This window comes from Lagopus leucura, unplaced genomic scaffold (assembly GCF_019238085.1).
Source record: "Lagopus leucura isolate 7727_CA_CO unplaced genomic scaffold, USGS_WTPT01 Super-Scaffold_100004, whole genome shotgun sequence".
In the NCBI taxonomy this organism is placed as follows: Eukaryota; Metazoa; Chordata; class Aves; order Galliformes; family Phasianidae; genus Lagopus; species Lagopus leucura.
In genome coordinates, this window is record NW_024962264.1 from 35812713 (window position 1) to 35833214 (window position 20502).

At 38.2% G+C, this 20502-nt stretch overlaps 1 protein-coding gene across 2 annotated transcripts in view; it reads left to right on the forward strand.

The window, feature by feature from the left end:
* Positions 1-20502, forward strand: part of LOC122180449 (bifunctional heparan sulfate N-deacetylase/N-sulfotransferase 4) — a 106542-nt gene that overhangs the window by 47018 nt on the left and 39022 nt on the right. For both annotated transcript variants that reach the window (XM_042872111.1, XM_042872112.1), the window contains exons 4-6: positions 4476-4630; positions 12463-12648; positions 14609-14737. In XM_042872111.1, the coding sequence (XP_042728045.1) occupies positions 4476-4630; positions 12463-12648; positions 14609-14737 (470 nt within the window). The remainder of the gene's footprint in view (positions 1-4475; positions 4631-12462; positions 12649-14608; positions 14738-20502) is intronic.

The window sequence follows — 20502 nt, forward strand, 5'->3', positions numbered from 1 at the left end:
AAAAATGTCTCATAACCTCTAAAGAGGCACATGTATTTAAATGGGACGCATAAGATTTTGTTATGACTAGAAGTTATTTATTTTAAGTGTCTGAAAACTTCCATGGAAGATTAGGTGCTTTTACATTTCCTTCTTATTATGACTCCTCTCTCTCTTTTGGTCCACTTCTCTGCTGCACAATGTTCCCTTCCCACCTTTTTCTCCCTCCCTTCCCCTTCATCTTCTTCTCCCTAACATAAAAAGACATATTTAGAGACTCACTGCAACAGAGACATATACTGTCCTTCTTGTACTGCACCTTTCTCATCTTTCAAGACTCCAGAATGCCAATACATTCAGCCACATCTAACGCTTCTTGCCTGACTGGCACTATGTAGGCTGGGAATCACTTAGAGGAGATGTGAAGGCACTGCAGCAGCAAAATGATGAGAGAACTTTAGAAGCAAGGAATGACACAGTCCTAGCTGCAACAGGTCACGAGGTAGCTGCGTAGTACAGCAGGAAGATGAAGATTCTCTGTCACAGTGCAAGTGCAGCAGTACTCTCCCTTTCATTGCCAGCATGTGAACATGATGCTAGCAAGCTCATCTACCTCTTATGTCTCTATTTCGTCATCAATTAGAAGAGTAAAAAGGACCCTGGGAGATAAGGGGATGAAAAATCATTTGAAAGATAAGTAGAGAGAAGGAAACCAAAATTATTCATGTTACTGCTGTTCTCAGGCACCACTGAAAGTCCAAGCTGTTTTCCCCTTGTGCGGACACATAATGCTAGGCAACTGCTGCCCAGGAAACCTTACAGACTAAAGAAATAAGCAGCAGAGTCTGAGAAAAATGAGATGTAGAGAGAGATGGAATTACTTGCCCGGAGTCATATAACAAGCCACTGGCAGATCTGTGATTAGGGAAGAACTTTGGAGACAAACCTTCAGTATTCTGCTCACTTCAGCTTGACCTGCCTGTATAGTTAGCTCTTCTGGAGATTAATTGGACGTACACTTAATACAGCAAAATAAACAAAGTAGCCCAAGGCTCTGAGCAGCTCTGAAGCAGGATGCTGCTCCATTGCAGTGAAGCTGGTATCAGGCATTTCGGTATCCACCACACAGAAAGAAAATTCAAGGAGGAGAAGAGGTAGAAAAGAAGATTACTTGTTAGAAATATTATAAGATGAAGGCAGTGACTGGCAGAAAACATGAAGCTTTCCTACAAAATCACACTTAACCTGCCAAAGCGCTTTTTCTGACAATCCCAATTGTCTCCATATGCTGTTACTATTTCTTAGTGAAGCCAGTTCCTACTAACCGACAGGTTTCATTGCCCAGCTGGTATAACACAGACCAATTTCTGATTCACTGCTGCTGCCACAGTGAGAGAATACAGGAGTATGTGCATGTTTGCTTGTCCTCCTAGGGATCCCAAGGCATACAAAAATAGCACTAAACTACTTAATGAGCTGAAGCATGCCATTGCCTCCATTAAGGGATGTGCTGCTGTCTATACTCAGTGAAGTATTCAAGTTTTTAAGTGAGCGCTTCATTTACAGGTCAGTGGTGGCATTTGTCATATCAGTTTAGAGGAAAGATTCTGAAGTATTCTCTATGCAATATACACTTTATTGACTCATAATAAATAAAACATGGAAAAGTATTCTTTAATTACTGTAAATGTGGCTTGTTTACCCCCAGAAGCTTTTAGTATCAGATATTCAACATGTTTTATTAGTGCACCAAGATTGTTGTACCTTATTGACTTCTTTAATTTGTGATTTTGCTTGCCTTTCCAGAACTAGGATCAGTTTAAATCTACAGGAGGGAGATGATCTTGGGAATGTGTTGGCATATTAAACAGTTAAGCATTTTCATTGAAAGATGCTGCTGACTTCTGTATGACAAATACTGATCCTATCTGGCTTGCCTGCATACCAGTACAACAACTGACATATCTTAACGCCATCATTATTCCCTCCTGTAGCACAGGTATATACCACACTGTAGATGTGAAACTGATAGGAAAAAAAGAAAAAAAAAAGAGTAAAGACTACTGGTTATGCAGTTCTAGCAAATATCTTCTGCTTGTTTACACTATGGCAACAGAAATGAAAATACTCTCAGAATTTGCATTTGAAATTTTTAAGATTATTGATCGCAACTTCAAACATTGCTTCAGTCTTGAGCTTGAGACCTCTAAGTTGCTGTAGGTTTAAAATGAAGGTTTATTTATTACATGCAATCAAACACCAAATTATTATCCACCTGTGCAAAGTGCATACTGTCTTTCAAAGTAGATATATGTTCATCTTCTTGATTGTAGGCCTACTGCAGTTTTCAGATTTCAGACTAAAATGAAGATAGAAACTCACACAGAGAACACTGATTACACAAGAATGGAAAACTTCCCGATTTCTTGTTTTGCTTTCAATACTTTAAACAAGATGTTGGGCAAAAAATATTCAAAATATATAAGCACTTTGCAAATACTGCATTAAACTTTTCACTTTTTAAAAATACCTCTATTAGATATTTCATAAAAATCAAACATTCTTTTCGTAGCCTGCAAAGAAAATAGTCCTCCAAAAAGTGAAAACTTCACCAAGTGTTAAACTTCAAGCCTTTCTGTTCCAACTCTGACACTTTGTCTGTATAAGCTAGGAAGTTTTATGCTTTATCTTGTTTGATCTTTGCTATGGTAAAATAAATATGTGCAAATTTTGATGAATTGTATCTAAATTTATAAACAAATCACTATAAAATGTGATATAAAATAGTCTATCTAAACAACCATACTTTAATAAGGCAATAAACTATCATTTGGACTAAATTATTTGTATGTCAAATAATCACAGTTCCTTATTATATTTACCCTTTTCTCTTTTTCCTGCTTTCACGCAGAAATGTCTATGTTAATTATCTCCCTTCTGATTGCATTTCCCTGGGAGGGTGCAAATGAACAATATATTCCAAGAAACAAGAGAGTAGTCATTAAAAAATGCACCATCGAGAAGTTTTGGATAATGGAGCAGACAGGGCAGCTATCAGTCCCTTTGTCTGAGGAAGAAGTCACCTAAAAACAAGGTTGTTTTCCTCTTTTCCAGAAGTGCTCCCATCGGCGGGAGCAACTTCATGCTTTCTTAGAACTTGCAGAGTGCTACAAAGGAAAATAAATTGATTCAGTGATCATAGTAGGCAAAAGTTTCAAATAAATGCTCCCTTCGTGTAGTAGCATTCTTCAAAACAGACCTGTAAAAGTGAAAAGTAAAGAGATGCAGTGCATGCACTTAGCAGCTATCTCTGGGTGTCCCTGCTTCATACCACAAAGGTAAACAGAGACATCCATGGAACATTTTGTTTCAATGATTTTTGCAGAAATTGAAAGGCCCATAGAGAGAAAGCAATCCATGTTTGCATCAGTAGACTGATTTGGACAATTATTTCTTTGACCAAAGCTAAATAAAGGCATTTAAATTCAGATGATAAGGGAACAAGACAGGAAAGTGCAATAAACTGAATGTTGTTCAGTAATTTGAGGGTAAAGTTGGTGGAAACATAACTTTTCCTTCCTAGATTAAAAAAGCACTGGAGACATATGTCTGCATACTGTGGAAGTAGCACTGTATCATTTCTTAGATAGGGGGGTTTGATTTGTTATAAGCATACATGCTTCTGCCTGACGCAGATATTCTTCACTAACATAGGATTTTTTATTCTTTTTACTTAGAGACTGAACATGGCAAGAATAGAATACTGAACCACAGTAAACAACACGTAGAACTCTTGTCATTAGTTTTGTGTTTATCACATCTTTGAAACTTTTTTTCATTTTTTACCAGAAAGTATCAGATTTCACTTTGCTGAGGTTCAAGAGGTAGCAGTAAAGAGTAAGTTTTAGCAAGATACTGGTACACAGCACTCTGCAGTGCCACCACACCAGCCTCAGCTGTGCAGTGTCAACCAGGACCAAAGCAGGTGGATACAAGTCATAGAATCATTAAGGTTGGAAAAGACCCCTGTTACCATCCATTCCAACTGTCCACCTACCATCAATATTGCCCACTAAACCATGTTCCTTAGTACCACATCTCCACATTTCTTGAACACTTTGAGGAATAGTGACTCAACCACCACCATGGGCAGTCCATCCAATCATCATCTTCACAGGGAGCCTGAACTTCTAAAAACCTCTAGTGTATTACATAGAACAGCAATTCACTCTTAAAACTTACACTGTGTTAGAACTACAGTAAATTAACATGGTGTCAGGAACAGAAAGAGAGAGCTATCAACCATCGTATCTCATCTGATTCCTTCTGTGATATTTTAGAGACTGTCCGTAGCACAGTGAGAAATCAGAGCCAGACACGAGGTTTTATAGCAGCCTCTATCTTGAAAACAAACAAGAAAACTCTCACCAAAGTAATTATAGACATTTTCTGCTTTACTTTTCTATTCTTTCTTTTTCTTCTTCAATCTTTTGCAGGCACTGAGGAGGAAGATGAAGGTGATGACCTGCTGTTGAGGTCTGTGGATGAATTTTGGTGGTTTCCCCATATGTGGAGTCACATGCAGCCTCATCTCTTCCACAATGAGTCGTCACTGGTGGAGCAGATGATCCTCAACAAAGAATTTGCACTGGTAAGTAAGAGTTACCAGATGGATCACCTTTGCATATAAATACAGCAAGGAAAGCGTAGCTATATCAGTTGTATTGTACATATGTTTAAATAGTTATAAAAATAAGGTTTCAAGATTGGTAACTCAGCCCTAAAAAAACCACACTGACTCAAACTTGGGCTGAATTTTCCCTTTTTCTCTGGCACAGGCTTACTGGATAGGAAGCAGCCCATCGACCTTGTCTTGCAAGACCACAGGGATCAGAAGCAGGGAATTCTTGGCAGATGTCATTTGTCCTTTTGAGCTTTAGGAAGGGAATAATACACAGGTTATCAGCTCCTTGATGTCTGGTGCAAACAGCTTCAGAAGTGAGGGTGAAAGCTTCAATCAACTTTGTGAAATGTTGTGCATGGTTTGTGAGAAACCTTGAAGCTAATGAGGTAAATAAGTGAAGCTGTGGGACTTCAGAGTGCTTTTTTAGATGACCTGAAAATATGCTTTTTCACATAGCTAAGCTTTTAGTAATGTTTACAGATAACATTTCCTTTTTGCTTTTTTCTGTTGTTAACTTACAAGAGCCATCCTACTAGCACTGCCCAGAGCTCAGAGCACTTACACACAGAGGTCACGTGGAAACCACTTAGAGTCCATTCAGGGTAATTCTACTAAGCAGCATCACAAAAAACAGCTGAAGTCTGAAAATGCTCTCTTTAGAAAAGACACTTGTGTGGACTTTGACAAGGCACAGAAATGCCAAATAACCTGTGCCACTCAGAAGAACAGAGTATGCAGCGAAGCTTTCTCTGCTGCTTAGGGAACACAAAGTTCAGCCCCTCACAGCTCAGAAAGGGCAGCCAGCAGCAAACCCTGCTCCCCGTCCCTCACATGAGCCAAGAGGCATCAAGAAGCCAAGCCAAGGCAGATGTCTTAACAAACAGTTGGAAGCAATTTATTCCCTTGTTTGTGAAAATATTTTCCTAACAACCTCTAAAGCAAATTCATTAAAAATGGCTTAACCGCTCACTCTTCTCTCTAGATAACCTCCTTCATCTGCTTCTTTGTAGGAAATCAGTGCAGAGGCGTTTTGGATGACTTTTCTCTTCTACAACACAGTGTTACAGTGTCACTCCCGGCATGGCCTGTTCATGCCTTTTGTTTGACCTGGCCTAACAGCCTAAGGAATCTACATATAGTTGAGATTTTAAATGCAAGAACAATTTAAGTAATTCCTATCTCAAGTATGCATTCATCTTCAAAACCTGCAGGAAAATTTTCCTAGTATTTTCAGGTAACATGATGTCTTTTAGATCAAATCACCTTCAGAAATAAAATCTATAATGCAGCTTGAAAACAGAGCTTGTAATAGAATGTTTGCAACTTCAGCTACAGAAAGATCATCAGCTACAGAAAGCCCATCTTCCTATCATCATTGAAGGGTAGAGACTCCTTTGGGTGCCTATAAATAAGAGGCTGATGTCAGGGAAAGGCTGCAGTTATTACAGCTTTATTTCCTGCTAGCATTTGGACAGGGGTTGTACCAACCTCTCAACCTTGAATCGATACGAGCTCTGCAATTTACTTATGAGAACATTTCTTTTCAAAAGGCTTCCTTTGAAGTCCACTCTGGGGTAGAAATTTGTCTTCCTGATATGACAGCTTTCGTGATATTTAACAGAGCTTCCAGCTATGACTCCAGAATAGCCTTGTGTTCTTCTTTCTCATTCTCAGACTCATGTCTTATTTGGGAAAGGAATTCCCTTTTCTACAATCGCACTTCTTTAAGTCTTCCAAAATGAAAGCGAGTCCTTTTTATTATTCTCTTACTTCACAGCGTGTTTCCAAATTTATATTATAGGTCCAGAACAGTAAACAGTAAATCTGCTTAGTGCTATAAATCTTATTTGTGCTCTATTATCTTTATTTAGAACCATACTCAGGGGAATGCAGCTTGACGTTTATGCCATTTTCTCACACATTTCCTATTTATTGACCGTATCTGCCCACCTCCTGTTTTAACTGTAAGTAAACACTTTGCCAGTTTGCGCAAGGGAAGTTGCAGTAATTATTCAGAAGTACGATCACATTCATTCTTCACCTGATGTATTTCTTTGTTCATTTTTTAAAGACGGTGAGAACAAAATGAATTCTTCAAGATGGGAGAGCAAATAATTATATCAGAAAAGAGCAATCAAGACTGCTTTAACATCCCAAAAAACACCACCACAACAAAAAAATCTCTTCATTAAGGCCTGTCAGTTCCTCAGGGCATTTTCATTTTGGAAGAAACATCACACAGACTGGAAACCTGGACCTTAAAGGCTAGATCTAAATCCCTTCACAGTCAGCAGTTTCTTCACGCAAGGAAGCGTGAGGCTCAGGAGTGGTGATGTTCACTGGGAGAAAACGTTTCATAAAAGGAATGTTCTCTGAGTGCTGTGGATTAAAGTCAAGCTTAACAAACATAAGCCAGTTTATCTGAAACACAGTATTTCATGGATATTATCACATGGAGCTATAAATGTACACAAGCACAATTTTTATTGGCTCTTGCATTTACACAGTGTATAATCTTTGGTTTGCAGAAGCTTGAGCATAAATACAGTCTGCTGGATACAGGCAAGAAATGCAGGTGTTACAGCGGCAGCTGGATAAAACACCTTGCTCTGTTCTACACTGGTATGTCTGCACCTCAGAGTGAGGCTCTATAAATAGAGAGGTTACAATTGCAGCCTGCTTCAAACAGGTACATCACAAAATACTCGTAGAAATCAGATAGCTAAATAAATTTGTATAAATACAACTAATTGCTAATTAGGTGCGCAATTACCTTGATTTCACTGTAGATAAGTAAACCTCTGTGAATAAGTAAACCTCTGGGGCTTTATAAAATCAACAGTCTTTAAAGAATTCCCTTTGCCTGTAAACCACTTGTGAATTAAATGAGAGCACCTTTAATATGAGCACATCTTTCCTCATTTCTGCAGTTGCACATCTAGACAGCGAGAGGAAGTTGTTTTCTGATATCCTTCACACACACTGTTGCCCTGTAGCCCAGGATCTATCATGAAGTGAAGGAAGTCCTGCTTAACAAAATCCCTGCCCACACGCGCCTGTGCTGCCAGTGCCCATTGTGCCCATCCCTGCCACACCTCTTCCCAAGCACTCACGGCATCCTCAGCTTCACGCTCTAAGAGCAGGGCATAACAGCTATAGGAAACAAACACCTGGTAGGATTCCATGCAGCCTCCCATGTTTCTGCTGTTTCAAAGGACATTTCCCTTGCATGGGGACGAGAGGAAGCCCAAGCCCCGCACACTCCCACTGTTGATGCACCCAGTATGCTCGTGTTTCATTCCTCCCTCACTTTTCACAGACAAAGAGCAAAGTCCTTTTTTTTAGATTTTGGTCTTTATCTCTGTCTGTTATCGTTTGGGGAAGATTTATACCAGAAAGCTTAAACAAGTAGACACCAGAACAAGTGATTTTAACTTCAGTAAAGCAGGTTGCAGACTAACCATAACTTCGCTATTCTAACGTCTTATTATTTATGTATATATGGATAGTATATTTCAAAGCTCAGCTAAAGGAAAATGATATTTATTTGGTTATTAATTTGTTTTGTCAATCATATTTTGTGGGTTGTTTTATTTTCTTCTCCTACCAGAGGATCCCCAAATCCTTTACAGACATTAATGGATTAAGCTTTGCAAACTGATAAGATCTCAGATATTATTATTCTTATGTCTTTATAGGCCAGACAACTGATACAGAGGTAAACAAATCATGTAAGCAGATGTCTCTGCTAGCCCATATTCCAAAAATAAAACAAACCAAGTTCTGCTGATTTTCACTGCCAACCTTTAATCATAAAATATTCTTCCTCTCCCTCTTATATATCCTTATCTTACAAAAACTAGGATATATTTAATCCAAAGACTGTAGCTTTTTTTTTTTTTTTTTTTTTTTTTTTGCCTTGATTTATTTGCTCTCTAATTATTTTCTGCTCTCATTTGTGAACACATACACCCATGTATGGTAGAAAGAGGGCAAAAATTATCATAGGCTGTAAAAAGATCACTATGATCTGATATGAAGTGAGATGCACTTTTACAAAACAAAACAAATCAATTCAGATCCTCTCTTATATTGCTCCTTGGATTCAATTTCCTGATTATAAGCTAGATTCACATTAGCACTTCTCCTGTCTCTTAACAATAATTTCTTATTTGTTGAATCATTTTTTCTAGCTAGAAAATTTTTAAACATTATTTTAAAAGTTCAGAATTGAACTAAAAGGATGAAGCATATATTCAGTAAAATTATCCAGAAATATAAACAAGATTTTGTGTCCAGGAAGTCTAGAATCATATTTTTATGATTGCTGACAAATAAGTGGTAAATTCATTTATCAAATTAAAATAAAATTAAAAAAAAAAAACACACACACAAAAAAAACTTTAATAAGTATTTTAAACTTGCAAAGTAACATATAATCTCATAGGGAATCTCATCTACCTGCAGCAATATTAAAAATATATCCCAGTACTAAAAGTATGTAAAGCTTATGTAAATCTCAACTTTGGAAGGTAACATCTCATAAAGTACCATATTTTCTCTATCACCTACTGTTGGACAAAGTCAAAACATTTTTGAAAATGTGCCTGAGGTTATATTAACTTCTTCATCTAAGAATTAGTTATGGAAAGTTATATAAAGGTACTCTTGCAGTTCAATTGATTGTATGAGGAAATCCACAGTAGACATAAGATTTGTTGAATTAAAGATCTGGGTTTTCTTATTCCCTCCCCAGTAATGGCCAGTATTATATATTTCTGTAAAATAAATCAATAGTCATTTTTAAAAACCAGATTTACTATTGTCATATAGCATAGTTTTAATCCTTATTGTGCTTTAACAAGTAAATGCAGTATTTGTTGCAATCAGGAACTGAGTCTCTCTCAAACAACATTCTGCTAATATAAGTAGCCAATTTTCCTGTCACTGTTTGTTTTGTTGTTTTGTTGTTTTGTTTTTAAACTAAAATCTCCAGGATCTGCTCACAGAAGAAAACAGAACTCAAACTTATGTTTTGAGAATACACCTAGCCCTGGAATGATGCACTAAGTCTCCATTACCTGTCTTCTGTTTAGCAAACGTAGAATGAATGAATATACATAGTACATGCTGACATGAATACAGCTCATTTCTGTACAAATAGCAAGGTCAAAAGTCTTCACGTGCTTGAAAGAAACTGATAATTATGAGAGGAAAGGAGCCACAGCAGATTACTTCAGCTTTTCAAACCACTCATAGAAGCACCTGTCCTGCACATGGCTCTCGTAAGGCTGTGTAGATGAGCCAGGCTGCACTGGCAGGACTGAGCATTTCCAGTTCCTATTTTGGATTCCTGTCCCAGCTCAAGCATGCTCAAGAATGTAATACTGTTCTTCGTAGTGCCAAAAAGGTCAAGAAATTTTCCAAACTATGCACATCTACAAAGTCTTGAATGTAGAAATAAGGAAACTGTTCCTTAGAGCAAAGAGTGTACTCACTAATGGCACCTCCCATCTTGCCTGACAACTTGGAGCAAGTCCTTCTTGGATTCAGTATTTGCTTCTCCTTTAGCACATTAATTCTCAAACTAAACTAAATTTAATAACAAAAATACGAAAAACAAAATAAAAGAAATCACTAAAATAGGACATCTAATGTTTAATTTACCCAAGTAAATTGAACATGGAACTAGTCACATATGATTACGTCTTGCTTATATCTTTTTAAAATCATATTAGGTGTCTGAGTGACATGTACTTAAATGATGAACTGCATAGTATGCAGGTCTATTCAGAGGTTAATTATCTTCTTATACTGAGAACTTGCAAAGTGGTGCCTTATTTTATTTGTGAATGGTAGATTACCGTTTTGAGGTTCTGTTACTATAGCAATACCAGCTGCAAATAGTAAGTAGATAAACAGGGTTTTGCCTGTATTCATCCAGATACCTCCTTTCAGACACATTCACAGTAGCAGTCATTAGGTAGATCAAGACACTTTTGCTTTACATTTGTGTCTGTGAACCTCCTAGCAGGTTTTGGTGAAGTTTTGTTATTGCACATTGTAATTCAGTACATCTGACTGTGAGCATCATAGACTGTTCAGACATTCTGTTAATAAATAGTGAGATTTTTCAAAAACCCTTAGACATAACCTATTCCTTTATTCATGTTCAAAGAAAAGAGAAGAGTGACACTTCTAACTGTACTTCTATTCATCATTAAACTGACTCATGCTTTTCAGGTATATAACATTAATAACTGAAAGTCACACTTTTCCGTCAGTAAATTGCAAAAGAGTGTGTTTGGTGTTCTTTTTATACATTCTCCCCACCTCCCCCAAGATCAGCAGGTAACTAAAATATTTGTTAGTAAGAAACAGATAATTTTAAGTGGATGCATTAAATGGTGTTTCTCAAGTTCCCAGTTGGCTTATTTTTTTTTTCATTGAACCAAAAGCCTTTCGTTGCAAAGTACTTAAAGATGCCCTACAGAACCTGCCACTCCCAGAAGTAATCAACAGTTATTAGATAATATGGGCAAGATGAAGGGCAAGCACACCAGCTCAGATTTTAACCGTTTTCATCTGTATCAATTATATATGAACAGAAAATAGCTGATGTGGCAGCTCTCTCAGCAGGAGAAGCAAGTGCTTTTATTGACACCTAGGGAAGAAGAGGAGAGAAGGTGAGAAACTGGGGCAATGGGCACTGTCCCACATCACATGGCACTGGGAGCAAAAGAGATGCAGTAAACACTCAGAGCATAGAAAAAGATCCCCTGGAGATCTTCCATGGGAGTTGAAAAGGACTTAGAAATTGAAGGGGTTGAAAATGAGTGTGAGGATAAGGAAGTAGAGGCAGAACATAGCCTTTCTTCCTGGCAGTAGTTGGTGACAAAATGCTGGGTACATTTCTTTACATCACTCAGCCCAACAAAGCTAATCACTCAGTCAAATCACATGCATTCTTAAAAACACTCCAGTCTACAGAAAAGGTTCAGGGGCCCCATCAGATAATCCCATCAGATGAGTTTTTTGGATAGACCACATGAGGTCATGGATGCAATTACTAGCAGAACAAAGGCAAGAAATCTTCAGGAGTAAAGGAACATGCTCCACACGTTAGTACACTTAACACTCTAGCTCCTTAATTCCGTCTACCTGCATATAAACACCTCATTGTTCCTTCAGGAGATATTTTCAATATAGCCTACAGATTATATTCATGAAAATGCATGTAATTCCTTAGAAAAACAGAATAAATATTTATGAAACAGAAAATATGTCTTTCAGTCCAGATTTTTTGCTACTACCCTAATACTTTGGGAAACATAAGTATATTCAGAAGCTATAGAGGACATATGCTTATTTTTTTGTTTGTTTTGTATCAGCAAGACATCTTGCTATTTATTACTCAAGTAATAGGAAAGAACAAGCCACAAATGTCACAGCAACAAGTTTTTCTGCTATTTGATAATTTACAAGATTCTTTAAATGGAACCAAACAGAACATATATTATAAAGCATGCAACACCTAATGAACAGGCAGATAAACCTGTTCTCTACAAAACAGTAACACAGTGTAATCCAAGAGGATTATTTATCACTCTACAGACATCAAACTAATTCCAGCTCCCTCCACCTCTCCCCTGTTTTTAGCATGTGCTACATACAAATAGATACAAGGCTGTGCAAGGACAACAGCTTCTCCAAAGCTGTTATCCACAGGAGAAAATCTTTGAAGAATTACGTGTTCTTTTTCTGCTCCTAAATATATCCTTCTCTCTGCTGTGTCGCAGGAGCATGGCATACCAACTGACATGGGGTACGCAGTGGCTCCACACCACTCTGGAGTCTACCCAGTCCACATCCAGCTGTATGAGGCCTGGAAGAAGGTCTGGCATATCCGAGTGACCAGCACAGAAGAATACCCACACCTGAAGCCTGCACGGTACAGACGGGGCTTCATCCACAATGGCATCATGGTACACTGCATTTCCATGCTTCATAGCAATATTACTTTAAGTGATTCAAAAGTCTGCTATTTTTACCAAATGTTTCAAGTTTTACAGCAATCATTAAAATTCTCTGTGATCGAGGATTTGTAAAGATGCCAAAAGAGTGCATTTGTTATGCAATTTTAAAAAGTCACACAAACTCAGGCAACTGTTAATGTAATCTTCAGAAACTAAGTGCATTTGTAACCCAATCTACTACCAACCATCAATCAAAATATAAATGCGTATTTTGAAATTCATTAAACTGCTTAAGATCTATGTTTCAAGGTCTGCTTCGTGTCAGTGTATGAAAGGATTAGAAACTCAACACTAGAGAAAACGAACATGTAGAAGTAATCTTCTCTGGCACTTCTCTAAGGCCAAAGTTTCTTTCTGAGCTGTGCTCCTGAATCTTCTGGACTGGACACATGCTTGCTTCTTCTACACCCCACATTTGGGTGAGAAGGGAGAGGGCTCTTCACATGCGTATTTCACCTGTTTGAAAGGCAGGCAATTGTGTAAAATTATTTGACCCATCCTCCCAGCAAGCAGCTTGGAGGAAAAAAGTTTGAATGGATAAGACTGTAAGACTGAAACAGGCAACTGCAAAACTTATATCTGTATAACCTAAGTTAGAAATACATTTTTCAAAGCTGGGTCCTTAACCATAGAAAAGCCCTAACAGATGCAAATATTGCCTACACATGTAAAATCTTATTTAGGAGATCAACATTCTGACAAAGGAAACATGGTATCATCATAGAATCATTAAGGTTGGAAAAGACCTCTAAGATTATCCAGCCCAATCGTCCGCCTACCACCAATACTGCCCACTAAACCATGTCCTTAAGTACCACATCTCCACAGTTCTTTAACACCTTCAGGGATGGTGACTCCACTGCTTCTCTATGCAGCCTGTTCCCAACCACCCTTATGGAGTAGTTTTTCCTAACATCCAAACTGAAACTCCCAGGCACAGCTTGATGCCATTCCTTCAATATGTCTCAATCAAAACCAACAAGTTACTGCACAAAGTCCAATTATGTTTGGCATAGACTTGAATTCAGCAAGGCGTTTACACATTAAAATGCTTCACTGATCTCAAGGTTTATTTGTCTTTTAACTGAGTAGAAAAATGAAAGCACTGACTGCAGGGAAACAAAAGGCCTTCCCCAGGTGAATCATGTCTCTGCATATGTTAGGCAGTATCTATAAACTCTGACATTTGTTGTCTTTACTCGGTGCACCAGAGCCTTTTGATTTCAACTAGGTAGCAATGTAACTAAAACATCTGACTTTCCAAGATCAGTTTACTTCCCACACCTGCTAGCTTGCAAGTTTCTGACATGCAGCCTCCTGATTAATGATGGAATGGAGGCCTGACCTCAGATCACTCTTACGTGCATGCTCCACCAGTCCTGGAAAGGTTTGACAGAGAGGAGAAGGGTCCACTGTGATTTTCGGACACTATGTAATATACGATACGTTATGTTAAACTGAGGAAAATCTGAAACTCATTTGAGGTCCACAGCCTTGAATAACAACTCATTTCAGTGTCCCTATAACATTAATTACCTGCAATAGTGAAGACGGCCAGGAAGCATTATTTATCCTTTAATAAACTAACCTTGCCAAAGGAAGAAATATTTAGCTTTTTGGGTTTTTTTTCTCTTCCAAACACCAGGAAACAAGCCCTTAATAATTACTGGATAAGCTGGCTAAAGCAGTCTGCATGTGTGATGCAGCTTTGCATCTGGAAATCATATCTGCAGGAATTTGCTTACAGTGAGAGTGCAGAAGGTACACTACAGTCTATAAACACACTGGGTTACAGAGTCTGAAAGGTCTGCAGCTTTGTTCAAGCTGCTGCAAGTATTACAGTGAATATGTTAGAGTGAGTTTGCAGAAATAAGTTAATATTACAATGGTGCTGTCATTTTGTTCTCAGGTGCTCCCTCGACAGACCTGTGGCCTTTTCACTCATACTATTTTTTACAAGGAATATCCAGGGGGTCCTCAGGAGCTGGACAAAAGTATCCGAGGAGGTGAACTTTTCCTCACCATTCTCCTGAATCCTGTAGGTACCCTTCTTTTGCTACTTTGCTACTTTTGGACACACTGAGTAATGGCAAGGGGGGCGGTAATGGGAAGAAGGGAAAGGTATTACTTTCCTTTGATCTACATTGGGAAATTTAAAAGAAGATTACTTGATCAGAGGGAATATACATTTTAAGATGAACGAAGCAAAAAGCAACAGAAATTAGAAAAAAAAAAAAAAAAAAAAAAAAAAAAAAAAAATCTGATGGTATGCAGCAAATGCATTCCTGTCATTTTCAAGCTTTTTCTCACCCTGAAGCTGAGTCCTTGTAAGAGAAAAGGACATTGCCATATCTAACCAATATTGAAAGAAAACAGCAAGGGTAGAGAGAGCTGAGTGACCTTATTCTGCTTTCCTTTCTGTTTCCCTAATCATGGTTCTGTACACTCCTAAGAGAACTTGTTGGAAACTCCTGGGCTCAGGGCTGATATCATTCCCTTACCACCACTTCTTAAAAATAGGTCCTGCATAGCTAAAAAAATACCCTCAGGCACTATATAGCCTTCTAATGCCTACACATCACCTAGCAGTTATAGAAAAAAGATGAAATTGGCTGAACATTACTAATGAGGCAAGCGCATACAGGTAAGAAAGTAATAATTTCACAAAATCCTTGCAGAATAGCACCAGGAACAGTATTATCCAAGAATATGTTGTGTTCAGTTCTGCACCTTTTCTTTGTCAAAGTTTACACAAACCATAACCCAATGCATATGTATGTATATGTATATGTGCACAAACAATCTACATACATATGGTTTGATCACGAGCATCATATTCTTTAGGATGATTTGCATAGCTATTGACCAATTTTGTCTCTCAATAAAACAGTCTGAACTGTTTCATGATAAAATGCATGTGCTCCCACAGTTGAGACAACACAATGTATGCAGGTACACAGATACGATCGTGCTTATCAAGGAGGAAAGCTATATGACTGCAAGTGCTGCTTTTTGAAGTAAACAACAGCCTGGTGCCATTTGAGACAGTAGCTTAGAGGTTAGAGGAAGACGGACAGAAAAACATACAAATTATTTTTTGCTGTTGTCCTCCTTTCCACCTGTTCCACTCAAACAAGGTATTCTACTCACAAGACAAATGACTTGTGTCTTGGTAGGTGGCCTAATTTTCAGTGGTTTTCAATTGTGGTACGCATTGACTTTTTTGTAGAGGTACAGAAACTTCAGTTGAAGCTAGTTCTCAAATCCAGGTCACTTTTATAGAGACCTAAGTATAGAATTTGGTATTCTATAATTAGATGATTGTGTGTGAAAATTTTGGCTGGGGAACTAAGTTGGTGCCTGAGTCAAAGCAATTCAGTGATCATAAAGAAAATGAACATGTCTATTAGGAGCTTTTCTATATCATACATGACAGCTACTTTAGAATACTAATTTGAAAATAAAAAGGCTGTTTTTTATCCTGCTTACCTCTCTGACATGCTTTTCTCCCCATAGCTTATTTAGTTTAACCTGGCTTGGGATGCTGCTGAAATTTATTGTGAGTTTTCACATACTTGGATACTGTGCTATCTTTGACTTAACTGAAGTGTTCCCCAGATTTAAACAGGTGAGCACTCAGCAGCAGTGTATGCCCTCCTCCCAAGAAGAGGGATGCTCAGAACATCCTCATTTCTTCCATCAATTGCCTATTCTACATCCAAGTTTTTGAGTATGCTCAGGCCACCCTGATTTCTTCAACATTTTCATCTTTTCCTTAAATTACAAAATACTTCTTGCACCCTCCAATTTTTCAATAGACTTCAAGAAGTATCACTTCTTGAACATTACATCTTGAACAGGATGAAACCAGATAGGCTTATCCCAACACTTATGATAGTCTCCTCACTGTGTTCTTCTGGAATTTCTGAGCTGCTTCTGAGCAGGACCAACCTCACACGTGCTAAAGCATCTCCTTCCTTCTAGCAGGAGGCTTCCCCCAACTGGTCTTTTTCCAGGAACAACCAAATCTCTCCCTAAAGGAGTTCACAGCCAAGCAAGCATACTAAATGTCCCACTTGTTACACTGCACACAACAGAAAACTCAAGAAAAACAGCTCTACCCTTTGCTTATTAATGGTAGGAGGTTTCAGAGGTGATGCAGCAGCAAAGATGCGACTTTTCCTAGGGAGGTGGTATGTAATGGTGTGTGAAGCATTCCAGATTTAACTGTGCAACAGTGATGTTCACAAACAGAGTTAAACAGACTTCTTCCAAAAAATAAAAAATAAAAAGGGGGAGGAGTAAGGTGTTATTTGATTTTTTTTTTCTCAGTACTTGAGCTTGTTTTGACCAAACTATGTTCCAATAACTTGAGATCGCAATATATATTATTGGGTGGCATTTCAAAAGAACAGCTTTATATCTATACTGTTAATGTTTGATTTTTCCCCCCTCTACTTTTATGATTTTCTATCTCTACCTCATCAAAACTGATATTTTATTGAGCTGAGCCACACAAGTGAAATACTGACATGCACTTCCCTAACTCTGAGTTAAGTATGAATCTACTCCAATATAGTGCTTATTCAGACAGGAAGAAATATAATTTAATCATGTGTGAGCTGAAGATACACCACAAAACTCCACCATCATTCAAGTCAGGTTGGAACACTACCCTATGAAATATGTGGTGATGAGAATAAAAAAAAAATCCAGCCTTATCTCAGAAGGCTACTGATGTGAGTAGGAAGAAAGAATAAAATGAAATCAGCAAAATGCATCCATTTTTTTTAAATACCAAGTTTGGACAGTGCACAAATAAACAAATGGGGAGGTCTGATTTTATTCCAAGTAAGAAAAGGTGTAGAGTTTTGGTGGTTAATTAGAAATACAATAGAGATTAGTATCCTAAAATCCATCGTATCTTCTGAACAGGATCAAAAGAATGTCTATTCCAAACTCCACTGAAAAAAAAATATGCTGAAATGTGATTTATTCTCCAAACTTCCATAAGAATAGCAATGAGAGATTTCCCAGCATATAGCCTAGAAGACTTTCACACACCTATGTTCATTAACAAGTATGCTTTTTAAAAACATTTGGATATTAACCTATGCATCTGGGGGCTTTACCAAGTGCAGTGTGGTATAAACCAGCGTGTGCTGCCTGAATGGATTATGGAAATGAACAACTGTCTGGAATGCAAAGACTCTTTAAAAAATCATATTTTTTTACATCTTATTTAACGAAATGCCTAATGTAGTTCACGGATAGAAATAATTTCCATAAAATAAAATCCTAACCATAACACAGCATCCCCTGCCATGTAAGCTGCTTTACCTATCGCTATAGTTACCCCACTAAGTTTTGTAGCAAAAGTAACTGTCTGTACCATTGTTTATTTTTGAACTGTTGACATTGCTTTCATTTTTCTTTTAATCTAAAAGCAACAGCTCAGACTTCTACCAGTGAGGAGAATACATATACAGAAACTAATAATTGCATCAGTTTTGGCTAGCATAGTTTCCAATTTCACATTTGGGACCTGGTGACTGGTATCCCACAAGGTACGTAAGTGCCTATTTGCTCCTGGCTTCACTATCAGAGAGAACTATGCAGTTTCTTCCAAAGCAAATCAGGTCCAGTTTGGAGCATGGTTTGTCCCAGGACTGTCCCTGGAAGCCAATCTGGACAAGAGTGTGTTGGCTCTTGCAGACCTCCAACACCACCCACAGGAAACTGAATTCTCACATCTTCCTCATGTCTTTATGTCCTTGAATATGCAATTCGTTACCTGGGCTATCCATAAAACCAGGGCCTTAAAGCAATGATACAGCTTTAAGTCACTCCTTCAAGTACCCTGAGCTTAAAAAGCAGACATGCAAGCAACTATTGCAATTGAGCCACGTGTGCAGAAGTGTCATCTGGCATGAACTTATGCTCATGCATATGCAGGCATGAGCTTCCCCCTCAAGTGGGCACAGAATAGTGGCACTCTCCCCATTTCATACCCACACCTATACACAGCACTGCTGGCGCCAGTTTCTGATGGGGCCTGGAAGCAACCAGGGCTGCTGGGGCTCTATTGATGTGAAACCTCTTTTTGTCTGCCTTGTTGGAAAGGGTTATAGTTGAAATTGTTGCTTAGAAATAGACTAATAGCACCAGCAAAACAAGCAAAGAGGCGCTGTGCAGCAAAGCCCCTTTCCCTTCACAGCATTAACTCATCACCCCACTAACTCAAGTTGCCCCTTGGCACCAAGCAGTGCCACATTTATTCATCTGATGGAGAGGGCAAGAGTACAGCTGAAATCACTTCATGTCCACTGTTACCCTGAGACAAGGCTTCCAGTAGTGAAAATCCATACTTTATTCTCCAGTAAACAGAATTATTACAGGTTTGCTTCACACAACTTAAGATTGTCTTTTTCAGTCTGTTCTGAATTTCAGGAATAATTGCAATCCCTTGATTAAAATCAGCATATCACCACCTTTTGCCGTGGAATACAGCTATTTCTTTGTCTAAAATCAAACTAGAAGTCAGCTATTTCTGTTCTCCCAGCTTCCAAGCTTACCAAGTCAAGGTGAAAGAAACAAACCTGAACATGTGTGAGCAAGAGGTGGCATAAGCCATTCTGAGCAGACACATGCATGATGAGGGAACGAGGGATGTTTAGCATGAATAGCAGCCCAGGCTCAATGGAAGCAATCAGCGTTGGCCTCCAGCAGGAGTGCCCAGTTTTCAAGCCCCGAATCACTGTCCATACATCCTCTCTGCAGTGATACCCATATGGCCATCATAACATCCACTAGTAGTCTAAGGAAGCAGGTTTCCACCTCGTTTCCCCTTCCTCCCGCCCTGAACAAGTGCAAGTACAAACACTACTTAAATAATCAAGTGCTGATTAAACACTTTTTCAATTAGTTTGATTACTGAAGCACATTTCAAATTTAATTAAATGTGAGGTAGCAAATTTACAAAATAGGAATAATGTAACAGATAGGAAACTTTTATAGAAGAGAGAGGGTGGAAGATAATTAAGTTCTTGTTTGAGGTAAAGAAAATACATTTACATTTTGGAAAGGGAAGGAACTGGGTATCTGCTCTCCTTTCCTGATATTCAAGCACCTCCAATGAAGGCTACTGGAAAATTCTGTTTTTCTCTCCTGAATCTTGAGAAGCATGTGGGAATACGGAAACCCAAATGAAACAATTTCAGCAAATGTATTACAAATACATATTAAGCTCATATACCAAAAATGTTTGCACTTTTGTAAAGAAATGCCTCAAAAAGTAGTTAAATTAGAAAATGCCCAAGTGATACTGCATTAGGGTAGTTTCTTGAGAAACTGTCAACAGGATCTTCTGATGGATTTTTTTAAATGGTTTCTACTGAATACTCTGTGGCTCAGATATATATTTTCACTCTCTAATTTATGAATCCTAGGGATGAGTCACGTCTGGCAGAGATGATTTAGTGGTATGCACAGGAGGGATAAATTCCACCAACAGACAGAAATCAAACCAACTTTCCTTTGAGTTTTAATGAGGGCTATAGGAATACCAGCCAGACCTTTCCAGGACCCAGCTAATGCAGAAGGCTGCTTGAGTCTAGAGTTTGGGGTACTTATTCTTTGCATAAACACTTCAAAGCAAAGCTCATTAAAGGTAGCAGGAAAAGTCTCAGCGAGCAGACTGGGTTTGAAATAAATCTACGTAGGGCAATTCTTTCAAAAGGTTTTCCATCTAGCTCCCCTCTGAACAGTTTCATTCATTTGAAGGCTTAAAACAATAACAAGGAG